This window comes from Nesoenas mayeri (assembly GCF_963082525.1).
Source record: "Nesoenas mayeri genome assembly, chromosome: 1".
Lineage (NCBI taxonomy): Eukaryota > Metazoa > Chordata > Aves > Columbiformes > Columbidae > Nesoenas > Nesoenas mayeri.
The window spans coordinates 68526792-68546915 of NC_137541.1; the positions used below are offsets into that span (position 1 = coordinate 68526792).

Consider the following 20124-nt stretch of genomic DNA (forward strand, 5'->3'; position numbering starts at 1 on the left):
GCTCAAGGTGCTGACTTCGCAGCAGTGTGGCTCCAGGCTTTCTGTGGCTCTATCTGTTCCAGGGGTTTATAGCGATTTGGGACTGGTTCCCTGCATTGGATCGCCTTTACCCCATCACATGGGGCTCTGATTGCTGCCAAATGGTGTCTGTGTGTGTTAACTGCTTAGATGATTCTTGTGTCCCAAGAGATAGGAGAATAAACAAGAAAAATCTAGTAGTTTATCTTTTCTATGAAGACCTAGAAATCCTTCACCACTTTTGCTCTGGACATTTCCTTAGTGGGTCTAAGTTTTTTGAGGTATAATTGGACACACTCAGAATTTCACAGATGTTCAGGTTATCATTCTCTGCAAGGGTCAGCTCACCTTCATTCAGGCTAATATGATGTTCTCAACATCTCCCTGGGGCCAGTCACAGTCTGGAATCATGGCTGGTGACTTCAACACTTTCAGTCACAGTAGAAAGTGTCATCAGCCACCGCTTTGGTACCTGGGAAACCTTCCATTTCACGTTTCAGTTTCTGCTGGGAACACTATAACCATGATCATGTTCCCAAAATTCACACTGTCAGGTGTAATAAAGGTAATCTGTTACTGCTAAAGATTGGTGACTTCTCTCCAATTCTGTATCCACTGGTTTGGCATCAGTGTAAGTTCTGATTTATGCAGATACCTGTTGTTTATCTTTTTCCACTGTCACTGATTTATTCTCTGCTATTTTCTGTACATCTCTTGACATTTCTTCTTTCCAGAGCTTCCCCTCAGTAACACTGAGAATATCAACAGAGTTTCATGTTTTGGTAGCTTGAATGTCATGTTCCAAGTCAGCTTTTGAGGTAGGCATGCGTCTCCTTAAACTATAAGGTGACACTTTTTTGGAAGGCTAGATGGGGACTTCTCCCTGTGCTCTTTCAGACTGAAGGTATTCTGGTGGTGTATTATGCCTACCACATGGCTTGCTTTGTGATGGATGGACTTTATGAGCGTCCTTTGTCATAAGATCAAGTGATAATGTGCCATATTTCACAGCAACTTACTAAGAGCTTGTATCTGTCCATTGGCTTCAAAATAGCCTCAACTGTAAATCGTCATTGTAAATTCCAAGTCCCATTACTGCAATCTAATATTGCTGTTAATGAGTGTTCCTGGAGTTCTATTGCAGTTGACCTTGCAGCCTAGCTAGGACTAAATTTGGCTCTGATTCAATGGGATAGCTGTCATTATGGCTATGGTAAGACTGATAGATTATTCATACACTGTGAGTACCCTGAAATTACTTGATTTACTAAGCCACATCTTATTTCCTCAGAAAACTCAACCAAATGATGATGCTTGTGTTTACCACCACTCTGTCTTCAGTCTCAAGTTTAGGGCTTCCTACCAAGACTTGTTGTGACATGGGGACTAACAATTTCTGATCCTTGCCTGGGCAGTTCAGGAAGAAACGCTGTATGAGGGGGGCTATCTTTAGATATGTGTCAGCTTTGTTGAAGCAACGTTCTTATAAGCTGGAATCATTCTGCAAATGATCTCACACAAGAGAAACTTCAGTGTTGCCAAAGTTGACTTATTGGTTGTGTATTACAAGGATCCACTGCCAGAACTGCTTTTTGGTTTTACAGGAACATACTTGCTCTGGTGTTGTTCTGCCTTCTTTAGGTGTTCCCCTCTCTGACAGCAGTGCTTCATGTGATGCCCACCCCTAGTGATGTGGGCAAAGTTCCTTCTCTGGTCTCTACATTCCATGGTCAGGAGAATTCATGCACAAAGTTCTTGTTCCAATGTTTGCATAAGGTCTCATACTAAGTAATACAATCATGGGAAGCAAGAAGTTGGTACTGTTAAGAAGGAAATCACATGTATTACATACCTTGATACATTCCTTGCCGGCCTCCACCTCCGCCTTGCCGTTCAGGATGAAAATGAAGTAGTCAGCTGCTTTGTTCTTGCAGTAGAGAAGGTGCCACAGGGTTTTCTTGTTCTCCTTGTTGAACTTCAGCTCCTGGATGACACTGGAATATTTGAGGAGCTGCAACAAGATCTTCTCCGAGATGAAGTTTGGGGTGAAGAGTGTCACGACCGTGGAGAGGAAGCGGTGAGCCGCCAGAAGCAGCTGCGGGGAGATCTTGACCATCTTCTCTATGGGTCCTTGAAGGCTGAGAAGTCCCGTTTCTTCTTCTGGTTGCCCACCCAGTTCTGGTTGCTGTTGTCAATGAATTGATCTGATTCATCCAGGATGTCCGACTTGATGATCTCCTCGATGATATCCTCCAGCATCACCAACCCCAGCACCTCGTAGAACGAATTGCACTCCCCCTTATTGTTCACCTTCTGCACGATGGCCAGCTGAAACTTCCCCTTTTTCATCTCCTCCAGCATGGCGTCCAGCTTGATGTCATGGAAAACGGCGTGGACGGGGTGGTTGTAGAACTTGGTGATTGTTTTGAGGGGTGGGTACAGTCACTGGGGTCAATGAAAGCCAGGTCCTTGACATAGAGGATGTCCATGATGTTGGAGCAGTTCTCCTCATAGATGGGTATGCAGGTGTAGCCACTCTCCATGATCTCCAACATGGTGTTGAAGTCCAGAATGGCATCACCCTTTATCATGAAGCAGTTCTCCAGCAGCGTCATCACGTCCTCCATCATCTTGGTGCAGAGCTCCAGGGCTCCCTGGATCATGTTGAGCTCTTCCCTCACCAGGTCGTTGTAGGGTTCTGTCACCTTCAGCATCTCCACCAGCTTCTCTCGGTTGTAGAGAGTGCCAATCTCCTGGCCCAGGATGTAGTCAAGGAGTTTGCTGATGAGGTAGGAGAGAGGGAATATCACCATCATAAAAAAATTGGTGAACACAGTGGTGTTGGCCCTCATGGCGAGGCTGTGGCGGGAGCAGAGCACCTGGGGCACAATTTTCCCGAAGATGACAATGCCGATGGTCGAAGTGACAACGGCGCCGATTCTGGAGCCAATTAGGTCATTGAGGAAAATGGTGAGGGTGGTGTTGACCAGCACGTTGCTTAGCAGCAGCAAACACACCAGATAGCTCCCCTTTCAGCAGATGAGCTTGATCTTGCAGGCACAGTGCTTCTCCTTGTTGGTGCTGCAGTTCTGCACAATGTGCAGCTCCATGGGATCCAGTGCCATGAGGTCCAGGTTGAGCCCGCTGAGTATCTCTGACAGCACCAACAACCCAATGATGAGAATCACCTGCAGCCAAAGGGGCAAAAGCAACTTCTTCTCCTCCAACACCACCAGGATCCCGTCGGTGTCTTCCTGGGGTAACCAGGGTTGGCCAGGTCGACGCTGGGAGCACAGCACATAGGTCTTGGCCCACTTGTCTTTGCACAGGTCTTGGACACGGACCCGCAGCAGGGCCAAGGTGTCTCGGGCCTCGACTGGGCCCACTTGCACCAGTAGGTCCTGGGAATGCTCAGGGCAGGTGTCATTGGGAACCAAAGCATTGGCGGCGGGCTGGAGCTCTGGAGCCCAGCAAAGGCGACACATTCCCTGGTGTGAGGCTCCAGGCCCAGCCTGTAGAGGTGGAGCAGCACCTTGCTCCCCTCCGTCACATGGATGGGCCCACGGGCTGGAGTGTACTATCAGCATGTTTGCTGATGACACCAAACTGGGAGGAGTGGCTGACATGCCAGAAGGCTGTGCTGCCATCCAGTGAGACCTGGACAGGCTGGAGAGTTGTGCAGGGAAAAATTTAATGAAATATAACAAAGGAAAGGGTAGAGTCTTGCATCCAGGTAGGAACAACCCCTGGTTCCAGTGTAAGTTGGGCAATGACCTGTTGGAGAGCAATGTAGGGGAAAGGGACCTGGGGGTCCTGGTGGACAGCAGGATGACCATGAGCCAGTACTGTGCCCTTGTGGTCAAGAAGGCCAATGGCATCCTGGGGTGTATTAGAAAGGGGGTGGCTAGTAGGTCGAGAGAGGTTCTCCCTCCCCTCTACTCTGCCCTGGTGAGACCACACCTGGAATATTGTGTCCAGATTTGAGAAGAAACTTCTTCTCAGTGAGGGCAACAGAACACTGGAACAGGCTGCCCAGGGGGGTTGTGGAGTCTCCTTCTCTGGAGACATTCAAAACCCACCTGGACACATTCCTGTGCAGCCTCATCTAGGTGTTCCTACTCCAGTAGGGGGATTGGACTAGATGATCCCGTCCAATCTAGATGAGCTCTCATCCAATCCCTAACATTCTGTGATTCTGTGATTCTGTGATTCTGTGATTCTGTATTAAATACCAGAGCATACTCAGGCAATCACAGAAAGAAGCAGCAGTTGCAAAGTCATTCAGGTCTTCTCCAAGTGCTGTTCCTGGTGTGGAAAATGGGAAACAGAAATTATTTCTAAACACTTAGTGATGCAGGTCTCAATAAAATACGCCTTCTTCACTGGTCAGACCAGCCTGCTTGAGCAGGAGGTTCTCTCAATAGCAAGCAGCTAGTTGGACAAAACTCTGGTAAAGAAAATCTAGGACCAGGAAAGGAGGTCAGAGAAGGAGGACATGATATTAAAACCATGAAAATATTGTTGTTAAGCATTTTTAATTACTCTTCATGTACAAGTGTGTTCCTTGTACAGGTACATACCCACAGGAGTTTGGTATTTTCTGGGGTGGATTAGAACTTTGTCCTTCCATTTTGCCTGATTATACAGCTGATCTGGAGGAGGACAAAAGCAAGCTTAACTTTTTCCTAATACAGCACATTTTCTGTTGTCCCCTGCCCAGCCATCCTCCCACTGCCACACTTTGACCCTACCCAGTCCACTGATGTGGGATAAAAAGCAGCAAGGTGGTGTCAGCTTTTCTCTCCAGGCTTGTCCTAGCAGCTAAACTGCACATGTGAGTGAGGAAAGTTTCTGCTTCCTTCTTCACAGGGGTGCACTCTTGAGCAATCATCTTCCTTCTGTAGCAATAGGGCTGGATCTACTCACTACCTCTTTTGGTCATAGAGAGCCTGTATCTAAGGCTTTAAAAAGGAGCAGAAAAAACAACGAAATTATATGACAAGAGGGAACAAAAGTCATTGTCATCTTCTGTCAGCTATCAGTATGCTTTGAAGCATGAGATTTGATTATCACAGTCATAACAATGACTAATAATACTGGAGGATAGTAACAAGGGTCATAAATCAGTATTAACAGATAAAAACCTTTTAAAAGATCCTTTATTCCCTCCAAGGAATAAATTCCAGCTGTCAACACCACAAGCTCACCCTTGTCTCTCTCTGTTGACTCTTTCCATGTCATAGATCATCAGGACTAATAGAAGCTCTGCAAGGCAAATTTAGGCCGAAACATCTTCCTGAATGCATAGCATCCTCTATGTTCAAAGCCATTAAATGGTGTCTACAGTGACTCCTGCACAACTCATTTACGGGTTTATGCAGCTCCAAATGGAGCTAGAACGTTTTCCAGGCTTGGATGAATTTGGGCTACAATGCTTATGGAGATTCATAAGGTTCACAAAAGCAGTCCTGACACTTTGCATTTTGCAGTGATTTCTATCACACAAACTCTCTCTTCATGTCAAGGAAATTTAGCATGTTGAGAGTCACTCATGACACCTACATGAATGATGTTGTGCTGGGAAATCCACTCTGATTCTGTATCCATTGATTTCAGTCAGTAGTTTTCAGATTCCCTGGTGGCAGTATTTAAAGCCTATTTCACTGCATAAAATGAACTGTTATTTTTTGATCCAGCTTCAGATTGACAGTCATTCAATACAATATTTCTTTAATCTTTGCAATATCCTAAGAATTTTAATTAATAACTCAATTCTCTTTCTCTAAAAAAAACCAAACCAAACCAAAAATAAACAAACAAATAAAATTCCATGCTTTCTTGCCAGGGGAAATCTTTTGTTTGCCAGAGCAAAACACAAGCACCTTCAGTTTTCTCTACAAGGCAAGACTTTGAGCTTGCACAAACAGTTCTGCTTTTGCTGTGCTGACCTATCTTTAACACAAGGAGTCAATCAGTTCTGGTTGCCTATGAAAAGTTACATCAGGAGGCATCAAAGATGGCAGCAAAGCTCCTCAACCTGTGCAGCTCAGAACACCTGCAGTTTCCCCATCTGCTAGTGCTCATCCACACTACCACGCCAGACTGGAGGCACTTTCCATGGGGGAGCTCAAATGGAGGCGTTTCTCATAGTGAACAGCCATTGGGGGCACATGATGCTCTTTGCATTGTACTACCAGACCCACCACACTCACAAAGCCAGGTCATCAGTCAGCTGTAAGGAAAAGAACAGCAACTGCTTTTTTGGCATCTATGGAAGCAGAAAAGTGCCTAGTGGGATTTTTAAAAGCAGCTGCTTTGGATGTTTTTTAAGTACTGCCTGCTGCTTACCTCAAGCTCTTGATTGTTTGCAACTTAGAGTTTCCCTGTGAAAACTTGTTCCTGAGCAGAGCTTCTCACTTTGGCCCTTGGTGGGGATTACCAGTTCAGTTGCTGGTGGCCATTTTCCGTAATATAGAAAGTATGAACTAGCAGCAGCCTGACTTAGAATTTGGCAGAAATCAGTCTCCTTCCACTCCTCAAAATTTAAATCAAGCTACTTAGCATAGTAACATTAACATGTGACCTCTTTATAAGCCTTAGTTTTACTGCTCATTAGTCGACATACTTTAACAATATTTTCAGCAACTCTATGTCTAATATTCCACTGTTCTTAGAAAGGTATATACCTTACAGCATGATTGCTTGCCGGTAATATTTCTTAGATTGGAGTGAGGAGTCATAGAGTTCAAAGCCATTCAAATTGAGGAGGGGTCATTATCCGAGTGTGTCCTTTCTCTAGCCTGTAATGTAAAAATAAAGGGTGCTATTTTTTTTTTTTCCTGCTACTGGTATACCCACATCCAATAAGGATTTAGGTTCTGCTGTGCTAAGACAGCCCTCAGGAACAAACAGCCTAAGCAGTTGTGACAGGCAGAGGAAGCACTTTTTGTTCTGTTTTTCAGATACAAAAGTAGAATGTATAGACTTGCCTGCAATCCCTCAGGAAACCAAGGGCAGAGCAGCACCTTGAACTCAGGACTCTTGGTTGTCAGATATGCCTTTTCATCACAATGAGCATATGTATTTGTCTTTGAACTAGTACAGGGGCATATTAACACTGCACCAGAACCGGGTGAGTGCTAGCTCACAGAGCTATTTCTGCAAAACAGTTCCAAGCACACTGAATGCAGAGCTCTCAGAATACTTTGCAGTCAGCTCTGTGCAGCATGTCATCCAGGCGTGGAATTCACTGCCATAAGAGGCTGTAGCTGAGTTTCTTGAAGCGCTGAAAAATAGCCTGGTTAGTTTAGGCAACAAGACTGCCTTACTTTTTTGGGAGGCTTTAGTTTGTACAGGGTCTAGGGCTGCTGGGTCCAGGCCACGTTTTGATGCTGAGCTGCTAAAATGTGAGACAGAAAATTAGCGTCCGTGATTTTCACTAGAAGACTCTTTCTTTTTATTTAGTGATTTGATTATTTTTCCAGGAGTGGCAGAAAGAGACTTTTCTCTTACTCAGAAATTCACCACAAGTTTCTCATAAAACTTTCAGCATATGTGACACTCACTGGAAAAAAAAAAAAAAAAAAAAAAAGATGCCTATAGCAGGCTAAAGAGAAAATCTGTTAAATCTGTTTCTTTTTCTTTGCACTTATTTTTTTTTTCCACCAGGGCTGTTGAATGCAGCATGCAAAGTAGCTGTGATTACAATGCAGCTGGGGCTAGAGGATTTTAGAATGGTTCATACTCTAGCAAAAAAACCCCAAATCACACCACCATGGAAAAAAAAAAAAAGGAAAAGTAAACAAACAAAATCCTCAAAAACAACAAAACAACCCCCTCAAAACAGCAAAACATGGGGATAAATAACAAGAAGGCAAAAAGAGACAGAAACTGTCCATGAGGTCAGGTGGTTAAGTATTTTTGGACTGCCAAGGTGGTGATCTTAAGTGAAGATAATATATTATGTAGTGGAAAGCTAATGAGACTAGATCTGTTAAACGTGAACTTGGTGTTACTTAGCTCTGGAGTGCTTCAAATTACACAGGCCCGGGTTGTATTTGATCACCTCTCTGGCTTTAACAAAATGAGCAGCAGGCTTTTATATAATGTACATGATCATGTACTGTTGGGAACAATCCTCCACTGGCAGGGGAGGGAAGCTGATGACATAATGGGTCTTCTCCATCTCAAAGTTACGTGATTCATCAATTAAATGAATTCAGTGGGATAAAGCAGCATGAAAGGGCAATTTCCCTGTAATACGCTGCCTGCCGATTAACTCTTCCCTCCCAGTTTTAGCCACATCGCTCGGAATCCCGCCTTCACCACTATGCCCAGGAGGCTTCGGCTACGCGGCCCCATGCACTACAGGGGGTACTGCGGGCAGGGGCCAGCGCCGTGTCCTGCAGCAGCACCAGGTCCCCGGACCGAGCCGTTCCGTGCCGGGCCGACCCCGCACCACGGGGGCTCCGGGCACTGCGGGCGCAGCCGCCGCCCGCCGCGGCTGCAGCATCGCGCTCCGTTCGGGATGTGTAAAGCCCTGCACCACTCCGGCCGCCTCCTCTGCAGGTGCCGCGGCGGGTCTGCGGGGAGCGCCGAGCCGGCTACCAGCCGGGAAAGGGCGGGAGGGCGGGGAGAAGGGAAGCTCCGCGCACCCGCCCGCGCCCCTTGTGCATCCCCTTCTCCAGGAACCCACTCCCTCCCCGCCGCCTCCGCTGGGTCGGCTCGGTGTCCCGCAGCGGCCGGCCGGTGCCGGCGGGCCGGGGCCGCCGCCTGCATTGCGTCGGCGGGCGCGGCGCGCAGCGTGCCGCGGCGGCGGGGGCCGCGCTGGCGGCGGCGGGGGCGACCGGCCCGGGGGGTAGCGTGCTTCCCCTCCTCCCTCCGGTCCCGTTCCCCCCCACCCTCTCCGCCCTCCCTCTCCCCGAGCTGCACCAAACAGCTCTCAGGTTTCTGCTGATACTGCAGCGTCAAGAAATGGCTCGAGTTTGCTCCTTGCTCTTATGCATTCAGCAGCCCGCTCGCTCCTGCCACACGCGTCCAGCTCCTGCATCCTGCTGCTGCTGCTGCCGGGACGAGCCAAGACCGACTCCAGGGATGCGGCTGCAGGACTGCGGCTCTCTTACATCTCCCCAGCCGCCACTGCCCAGAGCCCGGCTCCTTTTCCCGCTGTCTTAAGGGAAGAGAACAAGAGAGCCAGCAGCTATCTAGAACTCCTTGATTTTATTTACTAACTCAAGCCTTTTGAAAAAGGTACTTTGCACTTTTTTTTCTCTCCCACCCCCCACTGCGGTTCTCGGCAGAAACTAATTAAACCCACTCGCCCTTGGTGCAGCCTAAGACAGTGTATGAATATTTCAGTGTCTCGCAGGCAGCCCTGTAAAACGATCGCTGTATTATTAAGAGGGGCGCAAGAGGAAGAGGAGGAGGACTGAGTTTGCCGCTGCGGTTTTTGTTTTGGTTTGGTTTTTTTGGATGCTGCTGCAAGGCGACTTGACGCATTCCGGCACTGGCTCCTACTCCTAACCGGCGCGTCTCACTCGGAGCAGGTAAGGAGAAGTCCCTTCTCCCCCCGCGCTCTTGGATTCTATTCTGGACAGTTTGGGTCCGCGATGTCAATCTCCCTCCCCTCGCCTCTCTCTCAGTTGTGTTTAGCTGCTACAAAGCAAGAGAGGAGATGCTTTGTTCCCCCAGCCCTAATCGCCTAAATTGATGTGATGAAGTTGTCAGTGCTCAGCTAAATCTCCACTGTCTCTGAAGTGGGGAGCGTGGTGATCAGGAGACTCATTGCAGGAGCTGACCACGCTGAAGTTGCCTAGGAAGCCCTCCCGATGTGCTCAGGGCACTGCAGGGTCCACATCGGCCCCTTCCTGCCTTGGAGGCCCTTGGTGCATGTCCGGGGATGTGTGGGAACGCGTAGGGCTCTGCATGTGCTGCCGTAGTGGGCAGAGCGGGATGTTCTTTCTGGTGTGAAAACCAATCCATTGCGCCTGAGCGTGTGTGTGTGGTGGAGCTTGGGGGCTGGTTTATTCTGTTTCTCTCCTTCCTGGCAGCCTCCATCCTGCAAGTAGCTTTAAGCCTTCAAAAGCAGAGTATCTCCATCCCTCCCTCCCTCCCCGGCGCACAAGAGGAGAGGACCGGGGCGGGGCGGAGAGGGCAGGTGATGAAAATTTGCTGAGTTGGCATTGCAAGGACTCATCTCCCAGCCACCCCGCTATTTATCTATTTATTTGTTTGTTTATTTATTTATTTGTGTGTATGTGTATGTGTGTGTATGTGTGTGTGTGTGTGTGTGGTAACTTTGTGACAGCAGCCGCAGCGATGGTCAAGTCGGCGAGAAAAGTGGACGGATCAAGTTAAAGGCAAAAGGAGACGGCTGGGGAGGGGACCCCAGCCTGTGGGTGTACTCCATAGATCTTCAGCCTTCCGGCTTGGGGGACGGGACCCCTCACCTTACCTGCCCTCTTCCCTTCCCTAAAGGTACTTCTCCCTTCTTTCTTCATGCTCCCATCATCCCTCTTCCTTCATCCCTCTTCTCCTTACCCTTTTTGAATATTTCCAGCCTTTAGGCCCCACATCCATCCCTTCTGCAAGCTTTCCACCCCAACTCATCATCCCTCCCTGCAGACTCTGACCCTTGCCTGCTCCACCTTCACTGAACTACCCTGGGGCTTTTGGCTCTCCTCCATCCTCCTCTCCCTGTCAAATCCCTCTCCCTCACTTTTCCCCTGTCCCTGGGTCCCCCTTCCCGTGTGTCACCATGACTGTGATGGCTGGAGAGAACATGGATGAGACTTCGGCGCTACCTGGTCACCCCCAGGATAGCTACCAGCCCGCTGCCCACGATGACCATGAGTGTTGTGAGCGCGTAGTGATAAACATTGCTGGACTACGTTTTGAGACACAGCTGAAGACCTTAGCCCAGTTCCCCAACACTCTGCTGGGCAACCCCAAGAAGCGCATGCGGTACTTTGACCCCTTGCGCAATGAGTACTTCTTTGACCGGAATCGGCCCAGTTTTGATGCCATCCTCTACTACTATCAGTCTGGAGGAAGGCTTCGCCGTCCGGTCAATGTGCCCTTGGACATGTTCTCTGAGGAGATCAAATTTTATGAGCTGGGTGAGGAGGCCATGGAGAAGTTCCGGGAAGATGAAGGATTCATCAAAGATGAGGAGAGACCCTTGCCGGAGGGGGAGTACCAGCGCCAAGTATGGCTCCTCTTTGAATACCCAGAGAGCTCTGGGCCTGCAAGAGTCATTGCAATAGTCTCTGTCATGGTGATCCTCATCTCCATCGTGATCTTCTGCCTAGAGACATTACCTGAGCTGAAGGAGGACAAGGAGTATACAGTGCATCGCACTGACAACACCACCCAGGTCTACAAATCCAACATCTTCACAGATCCCTTCTTTGTTGTGGAGACCTTGTGCATCATCTGGTTCTCCTTTGAGCTGGTGGTGCGCTTCTTTGCTTGCCCCAGCAAGACTGAATTCTTCAAGAATATAATGAACTTCATTGACATTGTGGCCATCATCCCTTACTTCATAACCCTGGGTACTGAGATGGCCGAGCGGGAGGGGACTCAAAAAGGAGAGCAGGCCACCTCCTTGGCCATCCTGAGAGTCATCAGACTGGTAAGAGTCTTTCGAATCTTCAAACTCTCCCGGCACTCTAAGGGCCTCCAGATTTTGGGACAGACCCTCAAAGCAAGTATGAGAGAGCTAGGTTTACTAATTTTCTTCCTCTTCATTGGGGTGATCTTGTTCTCTAGTGCGGTATATTTTGCTGAGGCTGAAACACCTGAGTCTCATTTCACAAGTATCCCTGATGCTTTCTGGTGGGCGGTGGTATCCATGACCACTGTGGGCTATGGTGACATGTACCCTGTGACAATTGGAGGCAAAATCGTAGGCTCCTTGTGTGCCATCGCTGGTGTGCTGACAATTGCCCTGCCTGTACCTGTCATCGTGTCCAACTTCAACTACTTCTACCACCGAGAAACAGAAGGGGAAGAACAGGCTCAGTTACTTCACGTTAGCTCCCCTAATTTAGCATCTGACAGTGATCTCAGTCGCCGCAGCTCCTCCACAATCAGCAAATCTGAGTACATGGAAATTGAAGAGGATATGAATAATAGCATAGACAATTTTAGAGAGGCTAACCTCAGAACTGGCAACTGCACTGTAGCCAACCAAAACTACGTTAATAAAAGCAAGCTGCTGACTGATGTGTAAACAAAAAACCAAAATCCTCACTCACAGCTTAAAGACTTTAGTGACACAGTCACACTTTGTAGATGCTTTACTGATAGTCTTTGAATGCTTTATTTACCTCGTAAATGCATTGTTGCATTGCGAATCTTTGCTCAGCGATAAAGAAGCTTCCAAGATCCATGAAAGATAAGGTTTTGTTTATTTTTGAAAAAACATTTTCCACCTGGTAAATGATAACCATTTGAACTAGTTTAGTTTTAAGCTGTATGACGATAGACCTAAACTTTTCCTCTCCCATCTCCCTTTTTTTTTTTTTTTTATTTTATGAAGTTAACTTAAACTAAGCAAGACAGTTTTTAGAGCTATAAAGCATATGCATGGATTCCAGTAAAAATATTCTGCAAAACTGCACAGTTGCAAGAAAGTGCATCAGATAATAATAACAAAAAAAAGGATTAACAGAAACATGCAGCAAGCATTTGCCATGGTTTTTATGAAGGAGCGCAAATTTTCCTTCCACACCCTATGTGAAAGATTACATACATCCAACCTACAGATTCACACAGCACCTTATTAGAACATACTTAAGCCTGGTATCTTTTGTGGTCCATAGAAGAACTATTCCAAAAGGAAAATAACAAACAAAACTGAAGACAAAACATCTGCAATGCTGCTAAGTTCTCTTACATGCAGAGAGTTTAAACACACTTTTCCCTGTCCAGAACTGGATACAAAACTTTAAGCCCCTCTGTTGCAAGATAGCACAATGGAGTTTAATATAAGCATGTTTGAATTTGATACTATTTATTTTATAATCGCATGCCTGAAACGTTACCTCAGACAATAGCAGATAAGCTTTCGTTTGAACTGAATCTTCTAAAAATAGGTCCTTTATCTCTCTTTTTTCTCTTCTTTTATTTTCCTTTTGATTTGCATTCACCAGAAGTGCACTCCTTAATTTATTAAATCATTGACTAGTAATTTAAAGTACTGTATTTAAGTGCGTATGTTAGTCAAATGGGAACAATAACTTTTGGAGATCAAAGCATGTTCAAATATTCAGCATTATGGCCTATTTGATTAAGGTGTAACTTGAATTAATTAATGCATGAATTCAATAATAATTATAAGAATAATAATATTAACAATAAAACAAAATTTTAAAAAGTGCTTGATAGACCAAGGGTCTGAATGAACTGATTAGAGAAACTTGATTATTTTCCTGCATTGCTCAGGGAAATGCGTTGGCTTTTGTCCAGGCGTTGTCAGAAAGGAACTTATCCCATCCCTTAAAGGGAAAGCTATATGGAAAATTAAGAAGTTATGTATAGTCACACCTAAAACCTAGTATCCTTTATAGTTGAAAGGTGCAGATGCATGCTTTTTGGTGCATTCTCAGAATGTAAATGAAACCTATATGCATCCAAATTGCAGCAGCTGTTTTGTTTTGCAGTCATTAGTTGAGATTTTTTTGTATTCCCCTAAAATTCACTGAAGAGACTGAACAGATTGATTCAGATAGTTGCACAGTGCCTTTACCTTACTCCCCCTAAATTGCTGAAAGTGCCTCCAGGAACTGAGGTGATCAGAGATTGCGAAGGAAAGGGCAACGCACCAACAGTGTTCTGTGCTGTCTCCTGGCACAGCACAGAAAGGGGTAGGGAAACAGAGAAGGGGCAAGTTTAAGTGAGAAGGATGCAGAAGAGGTGGGCAGAGACCGCCAGCGCCCTTGGGATACCTTCCTTACACAACCAGCCTGATTCGGCAGGGCTCAGCATTTGCTTCTGCCAAATAACCATAGTTGTGTTTATGCAAGACTTCAAGTTTCCCTAGGTTGTTTATAGAGACATCGCTGCCATCATTGTATCTTCCCTTCGTTTCCCTAAGATGGCTTTTTGGCAGCCCGTCCCAGCATGGCAGGATGCAGGAGGAAATAAGGACCAGCATGAACTGCAGCATCGCCCAGTCAGGAAAGCCAGACTGCAGTGCTGTGCTTTTTTTCTCTTGGCTTCCCCAGCAGGTATGCTGCTTCCCCATTCCTGCCTTCTCCACCCCCTTTCATCAGTCTGACAGATCTTAAATCCCACCACAGATCCTTTGAGTCGTATTCTTCTTTCTGGTTCTTGACCTTACCCTACTTCCACCATCATCTGGTGAAGGAAGCAATGCTAGAAGAAGGTATCTTCTGCCATATGCCAGCCTTGACTGCTAGGCCCTGGAAGATAATAACCTTTGATCTGAACTAATGTAGGCACTAATATTTATTTTTTAAATGAACGAAGTTGAGGATCTTCCTTCTTCACTTAGCATGTGGCCAGCTGCTGTTGAACACTTCTCCTTCCACATTGTACGGATCCTTTCTTCCCCTATCTTTCTGATATATGTGTATATGTGTATAAATATATATATATGTGTGTCTGCGCATGTGTGTGTCACACACATACGCAGACACACACATACATAAAATCAAGGCACTTAGAGTTAAAAAAGCAGCCCTAACTCTGCAGTTACGCACAAGCCTGACCAGCCAGGTTTCCAGAAAGACTTGACTTTATTTCTCACTGTGTGGCTTCTGTCAGTCTTAATGATGAGAAAGCAATCAAGAACTGAGGGAGCTCTAGCTCCTCCAAGAAATGCAAAGCATCAGATAAAACAGGGCATTACATCCTCTAGGTAGATGTTGTAAAGCTTCTCCCTTGTTCCTCACTCATACCGCTGTCCATTGTACACCTCTTTCCCCATTAAATTCTGGTGGTCCTGATCTTCCCAAACTCTGGAATTCTAGGGTATGACGTCTCATGTCAAAATGGACTTGAATGCTGCACTCAGCTTATAGAACAACCAACTGACTAAACTAAATAACAATAATCCGTTCAGTGCTGTGGGACTGTTGATCAGAAAGTGGTGTCTGGGAGAAGAAGCCTCACTTTGGTAATTTAACTTTTGCCACAGTTGGGTATGCACACCTTAGTTTAATGAGCAGAATGATAATCATTCTACATCTGTAAAGAGAAAAGTGCTGCATACAGCAATTCTTCTTCGTCAGGAGACCTGGATGGATCATTAGGACTCGGGTGGTTTAAGGAGCCTGAATGTTGCTTTGTTCATTTGTAAATCATTGCAAAGGATCTCAGTACATATGGAGTACGGGAAGTAACCTCATGTAGCATAGGCATGCATTTTCAACAAGTTTGACACAAAAAAATAGCAACAACAAAAAGCTCTTACTCCCTTTACACAGGAGTGCTGAAATGTCTTTGTGGGCCTGAAGGTGCAAATAGGTAACTGCCTGTTCTTACCAGTAAGCATCCCTTCCTTCCTTCCTTCCTTCCTTCCTTCCTTCCTTCCTTCCTTCCTTCCTTCCTTCCTTCCTTCCTTCCTTCCTTCCTTCCTCCTCCCACTTTTGGCATAAGTTTATTTTGCCACACATGAAGTCTATGGGATCATTTTTGTCAGTGAAAGAGAACTGGAAATAAGCTGATGGCAAATTTAATGCATCTCTATGATTCTGTGATCTTTGAATGAGTCAAGAGACCTTCATTCAGTTGGCAAGGACCTCTCAGAAGTGATGCCCATGTTAAGCTGGACAGAGAAACCAGTAGATAAAGCAGTTTTAGTTGGGCTGTAGTTTGATGAGGTGAGGCAGCTATTCCAGCATAAAGCCTCCTTTACTAGTCATTGTTCTTTGTCTCTCTGTGCTTCTTAGTTGCTCCCATACCACTTTTTCTTCCTCCGCTCAGTGAAAGAGATGAGGGAACTTCTCTGGCGCGAGCAAGGCAGCGGTGCACTGCAGTGCAGAGGCAGGAATGGAGAAGCAGTGGGCAGAAATCCCATTGGCTGGTATCACTGCCAAAATTCCCCATCTGGTCCTACTGTACTTAGCTATACAGCACTAGGGAACATGCAGAGAAACAAGGAGGAGGGTGAAAATGAAAGGTTCTGTACCCCCTTCTTTTACAGAACTGAGAAGTTGCTGCCAGACTGCCAAGAGCTCAAATCCTCTGCGTGGCAGCTCCAGCAGAAACAATGAACTGGATTTACTTGTCTTCAAGAGGAAGTTAGAGTGCAGTAAGCCAGGCTGTGAGTTCACAGCATCCTAGCAAAACCATGCGGATTCCCTGCATGGAGTCTTTTAAGTTTTATCTCCACTGGGGACTTCAGGAAAGCTAATTCGAATTAATGAAAGGTGCATATTTAAAGTAGATTTGTTAAACTGCTTTAAAGCCCAGCATGGACATTCTGTTGCAGTATAAAAGCAACCTTAATCTGATTTGGAGTCATTCTTTTTGGAAAGAAAGTAAGACAAATTAAATTAAGGCTGCTTTAATTCTGAACACAATGGGGCTTAATGCAGTTTACCTCATCTGCCTCACAAGTTCATTCAAATAGATAAGCCTTTAGTAATCATTAAATGTAATGGAGCTGACCCCACTTCGCAGGGGGTGGCTGGACAGAGTGTGGCCATGTGCTGCAAAATGCTTAGTATGTGAGTGCTTGAAATTCACAGCCTGGCTTAGTGACATGTTGATCCTGGTAACAATTCTAGTGATTTCCTTCTTTTGTTCCTGGTTTACACATCTGTAGGTGTGAGGAGAATCAATCCCGCTGCCTTCTGGGAAGCTGACAATGATCATGGCCCAATGAAATTAATTTCCACTTTACAAAGTCTCTAACTGTGCACATGCTTAACCTGATGTACTGTTGATCATGTGGACAAGCACTTGAAAGACAGCTTGAAGCACTAAAGGCAGGACAAAATTCAGCAAAAGTCCTCTTATTTTCAGTAGTGATTTTGCCCAAGTAGAGATTTCAGGCATCAGACTCCTCTTAGCAAATCAGGTGTGTATCATTCGTTAGAGGCTGCATTGGCTCAAATCAACAATTGGAGCAGTAGCAACATTTATTGACAATTTTTTTACTAAGGGATAGTTGTTTTTATTAGACAAAAGTACAGAAATCTTGTTTTTATTATGAGACAGCTAAAGCCCAAGTATAGTGCAAAAACATAAAAACCTGAGGGCAAGTTCCTTTTTACCATAGTTCACACTTGGACAGTGTGGTTTCTTATATGCACATGTATTCACTTAAATAGAATAAACGCTAGGAGAGAAACATCTGAAATTTATTAGAAAAAGGTAGAAAGTTGTGTTTCAGAGTAAGACCTTCTGCATATATATGTATTATATAGAGAGAACATATTCCTTTCCAAATCTTAGCTTGATCACTGTTTTTAGAGGGGTGCCATTCAAGATTAATTCATTTCCCGTAATATAAAGAAGAAGGAGGTACTGAAGCTTTTCCAGGAATGGTCTGATCCTGTAGGCTTCCAGCAGCCTGATGGCACAGATCATCACCGTAATTTTAGACTCACAGGAATGCAGAACCAGCTCCAAAGTGTGATTTACCCTCCCTAGCCGCAGAGCTGGATGGAATTTGAAAGCTGTCCTTGCAATCGTACAACAGGGCAAGTTTGTTCCAGACCTGCCTATCACGAGTCTGCAGCAGGCTTCTTTTCCTCTGAGATGCTTTAACCAGCATCCTACATTTCAATTTTATTTGGACTTTTTTCAGGAATTTTTTTCTTTTTTTTTTTTTTTTCCCCCCTCTGTTTTTACTTAATCAGGTGTAGAAAATTTATTTTTCCTGAAACGCACTTATCAAGTATTCTTAAAGGTGTCAGTATTAGTATCCACAAAAATGTAACTTCAGGATGTTCTACTGTTTCACTCAATACAGGTGAACTTGCCACCAGTGAGGTCAACAATTTATGCTGTCAAAGCATAACATGCTTCGATATTTTCAAAGGAAATAAAATGAAACTGAGGTCTTAACTGAAATGTGTCTCTAAGTATCTGTTAATATCTATGTAATTCTGTATATTTTACCTGTTCACAGGCTCTAGCAAATGTCACTACAAGTTATAAAAAAAAAAAAAATCACTTTCCATTTCTAGTTTCTATAATAAAATGAAGACGTTGCATTCAGTTTCTTCAGGTGCATCAGTCTTTGATCCATGTTATTGTTTCAGTGACATTTCTATAATGTAATTGGGATCAAATGTATATTTTACTTTTGTACAAAAGTAAAAATGATATTTTTATGACTAAATTCAGCAAAACTTTACCTAAACCTGCTAGATGAAACCTTTTTTTTTTCCTTTCCTTTCCTTTCCTTTCCTTTCCTTTCCTTTCCTTTCCTTTCCTTTCCTTTCCTTTCCTTTCCTTTCCTTTCCTTTCCTTTCCTTTCCTTTCCTTTCCTTTCCTTTCCTTTCCTTTCCTTTCCATGCAAGCCATTGTTTTTGCAGTATGTTGATTTGAAATGAATAAATAACAGCTGTCAATAGAACTGTATACAGCCTCTCAGACATATCTCTGATTTTAAAAATCAAATATTACCAATGTGAAATATAAAAACTGAATAGTCTCTACATGAAAGTGCACCATCAGGGCAATGAACCATTTAAGCTGACACAGCTGTACTTATTTCCACCATTTACAAATCGCTTACTCTTTGGGTCAAGTATGTACTTCATCATCACACTACAGGTCATTTTACTTCCAGTAGTGAAATGGTTTGACTTATCATTTTTGGAACATCTGATGTTATGAGTTCTTGAACTATTTGAAATGCATAGTTTTCATCTATGCAATTTTACCTGCTTCTGTACTTGTTCATCTGTTCATACTTGGCATCAATTAAAGATAATTTTTAAGGATCTTACCCTGGATTATTCTGTCTGGTTATTTTCTGGAGTCTGGTTTCTCTTCTGTCACTACTGGCCAGTTCTATCTGAAATGAGTGGTTGGTTCATTGATGGTTTTCCTATTGAATGGTGTATGAAATGGCAATGTAGTGAGTGGGAAATACTGCTGTGAGCTTTGAGAGGCTTGTAAATGTCAACTCAAGCTTTACAGTACAATTAATACAAGAGTTGGGCTTCCATTGGCTATGTATCTAGCCTTGAATGAGCAATGTTCTGGGGCCAAACTCTGCTGCCTTCCCTGCTGAAACAGCACTCAGTTCCACCAAAAACAGTCAAAATAAGATTAAGCCTACTGATTGTGTAGTGCAAAGGCTTGTGAGTATCATTTAGCATCTTATGGCTATTATACATTCCTGAATCTGAACCACTGCCTGTAGCATTATCATTTAAGTGCTGACTTGAAATCAGGTTTCGTTCAACTGTGTGACTGTTCATTGTGTTCGTTTTGGGTTGAATGTAAGCAAGTCACGCTGACTTGGTCTTATTTTCTTTTGAAAATTTTCTGTGTTTTTTCAAGGTGCATTTCCTACAAAGTGGTCTGATACACTCATGCCTGCCATGTCTCAGTATTGTACTATGTATAAAGAAGGCAATGACATAAAGCTAATTATGTTATGCCAATGGTGTTATGTATTAGAAGTACTTCTCTAAAGACTGCCAGGTCTTTCTGTAGATAGGTGCAGTTTGTAACAGTGGGATGCATATAGAGTGCTGATTACATATGGTGAAATGAAGTGAAAATACCATAGCCTTATATGAAGCAGAACATTTTGCATGGCCTGTCATGTGATTTTACATATTTATTTGGTTTGTATTCTTGGTCAAGAAAAGCTTTCATCAGTGAAATCCTTATTCATCAAGAGCTTCAAGTATATTTAGTCAGTCTTATTGAATGTCACTTATAAATCGACAAAAATTGTTTTGTTGAGCTGATAGTACAGATTTGGAGTTATATTTGGAGTTATATTTGGAGTCTTAAATGGGTCTAGTCCAACTTATTTGTCTGTTAGCCGCTCTGTGGTGGTGTTCTTAATGCAACAAGGTACTCATGTCCGTGACTCACTTCAAGAGTGTGATTGTTGTCCTTGAGTTTATTGGCTCTAGGTGTGTCTGAAGTCTCATTGGTTCTTCC

At 44.5% G+C, this 20124-nt stretch overlaps 1 protein-coding gene and 1 pseudogene across 2 annotated transcripts; one reads left to right on the forward strand and one right to left on the reverse strand.

The window, feature by feature from the left end:
- Nucleotides 1–449: 449 nt before the first annotated feature.
- LOC308038504 (metal transporter CNNM4-like) lies at nt 450–6179 on the reverse strand (annotated as a pseudogene). Its single transcript has 3 exons — nt 6131–6179; nt 1871–3585; nt 450–533 (listed from the first exon to the last, which is right to left on the reverse strand). The product of its transcript is annotated as a metal transporter CNNM4-like (transcript).
- Nucleotides 6180–10759: 4580 nt separating this feature from the next.
- Nucleotides 10760–12597, forward strand: LOC308047952 (potassium voltage-gated channel subfamily A member 1). Its single transcript, XM_080356773.1, has one exon. It carries the CDS (start codon nt 10775–10777, stop codon nt 12248–12250), a length of 1476 nt encoding a protein of 491 aa, XP_080212899.1. The 5' UTR covers nt 10760–10774; the 3' UTR covers nt 12251–12597.
- Nucleotides 12598–20124: the final 7527 nt, after the last annotated feature.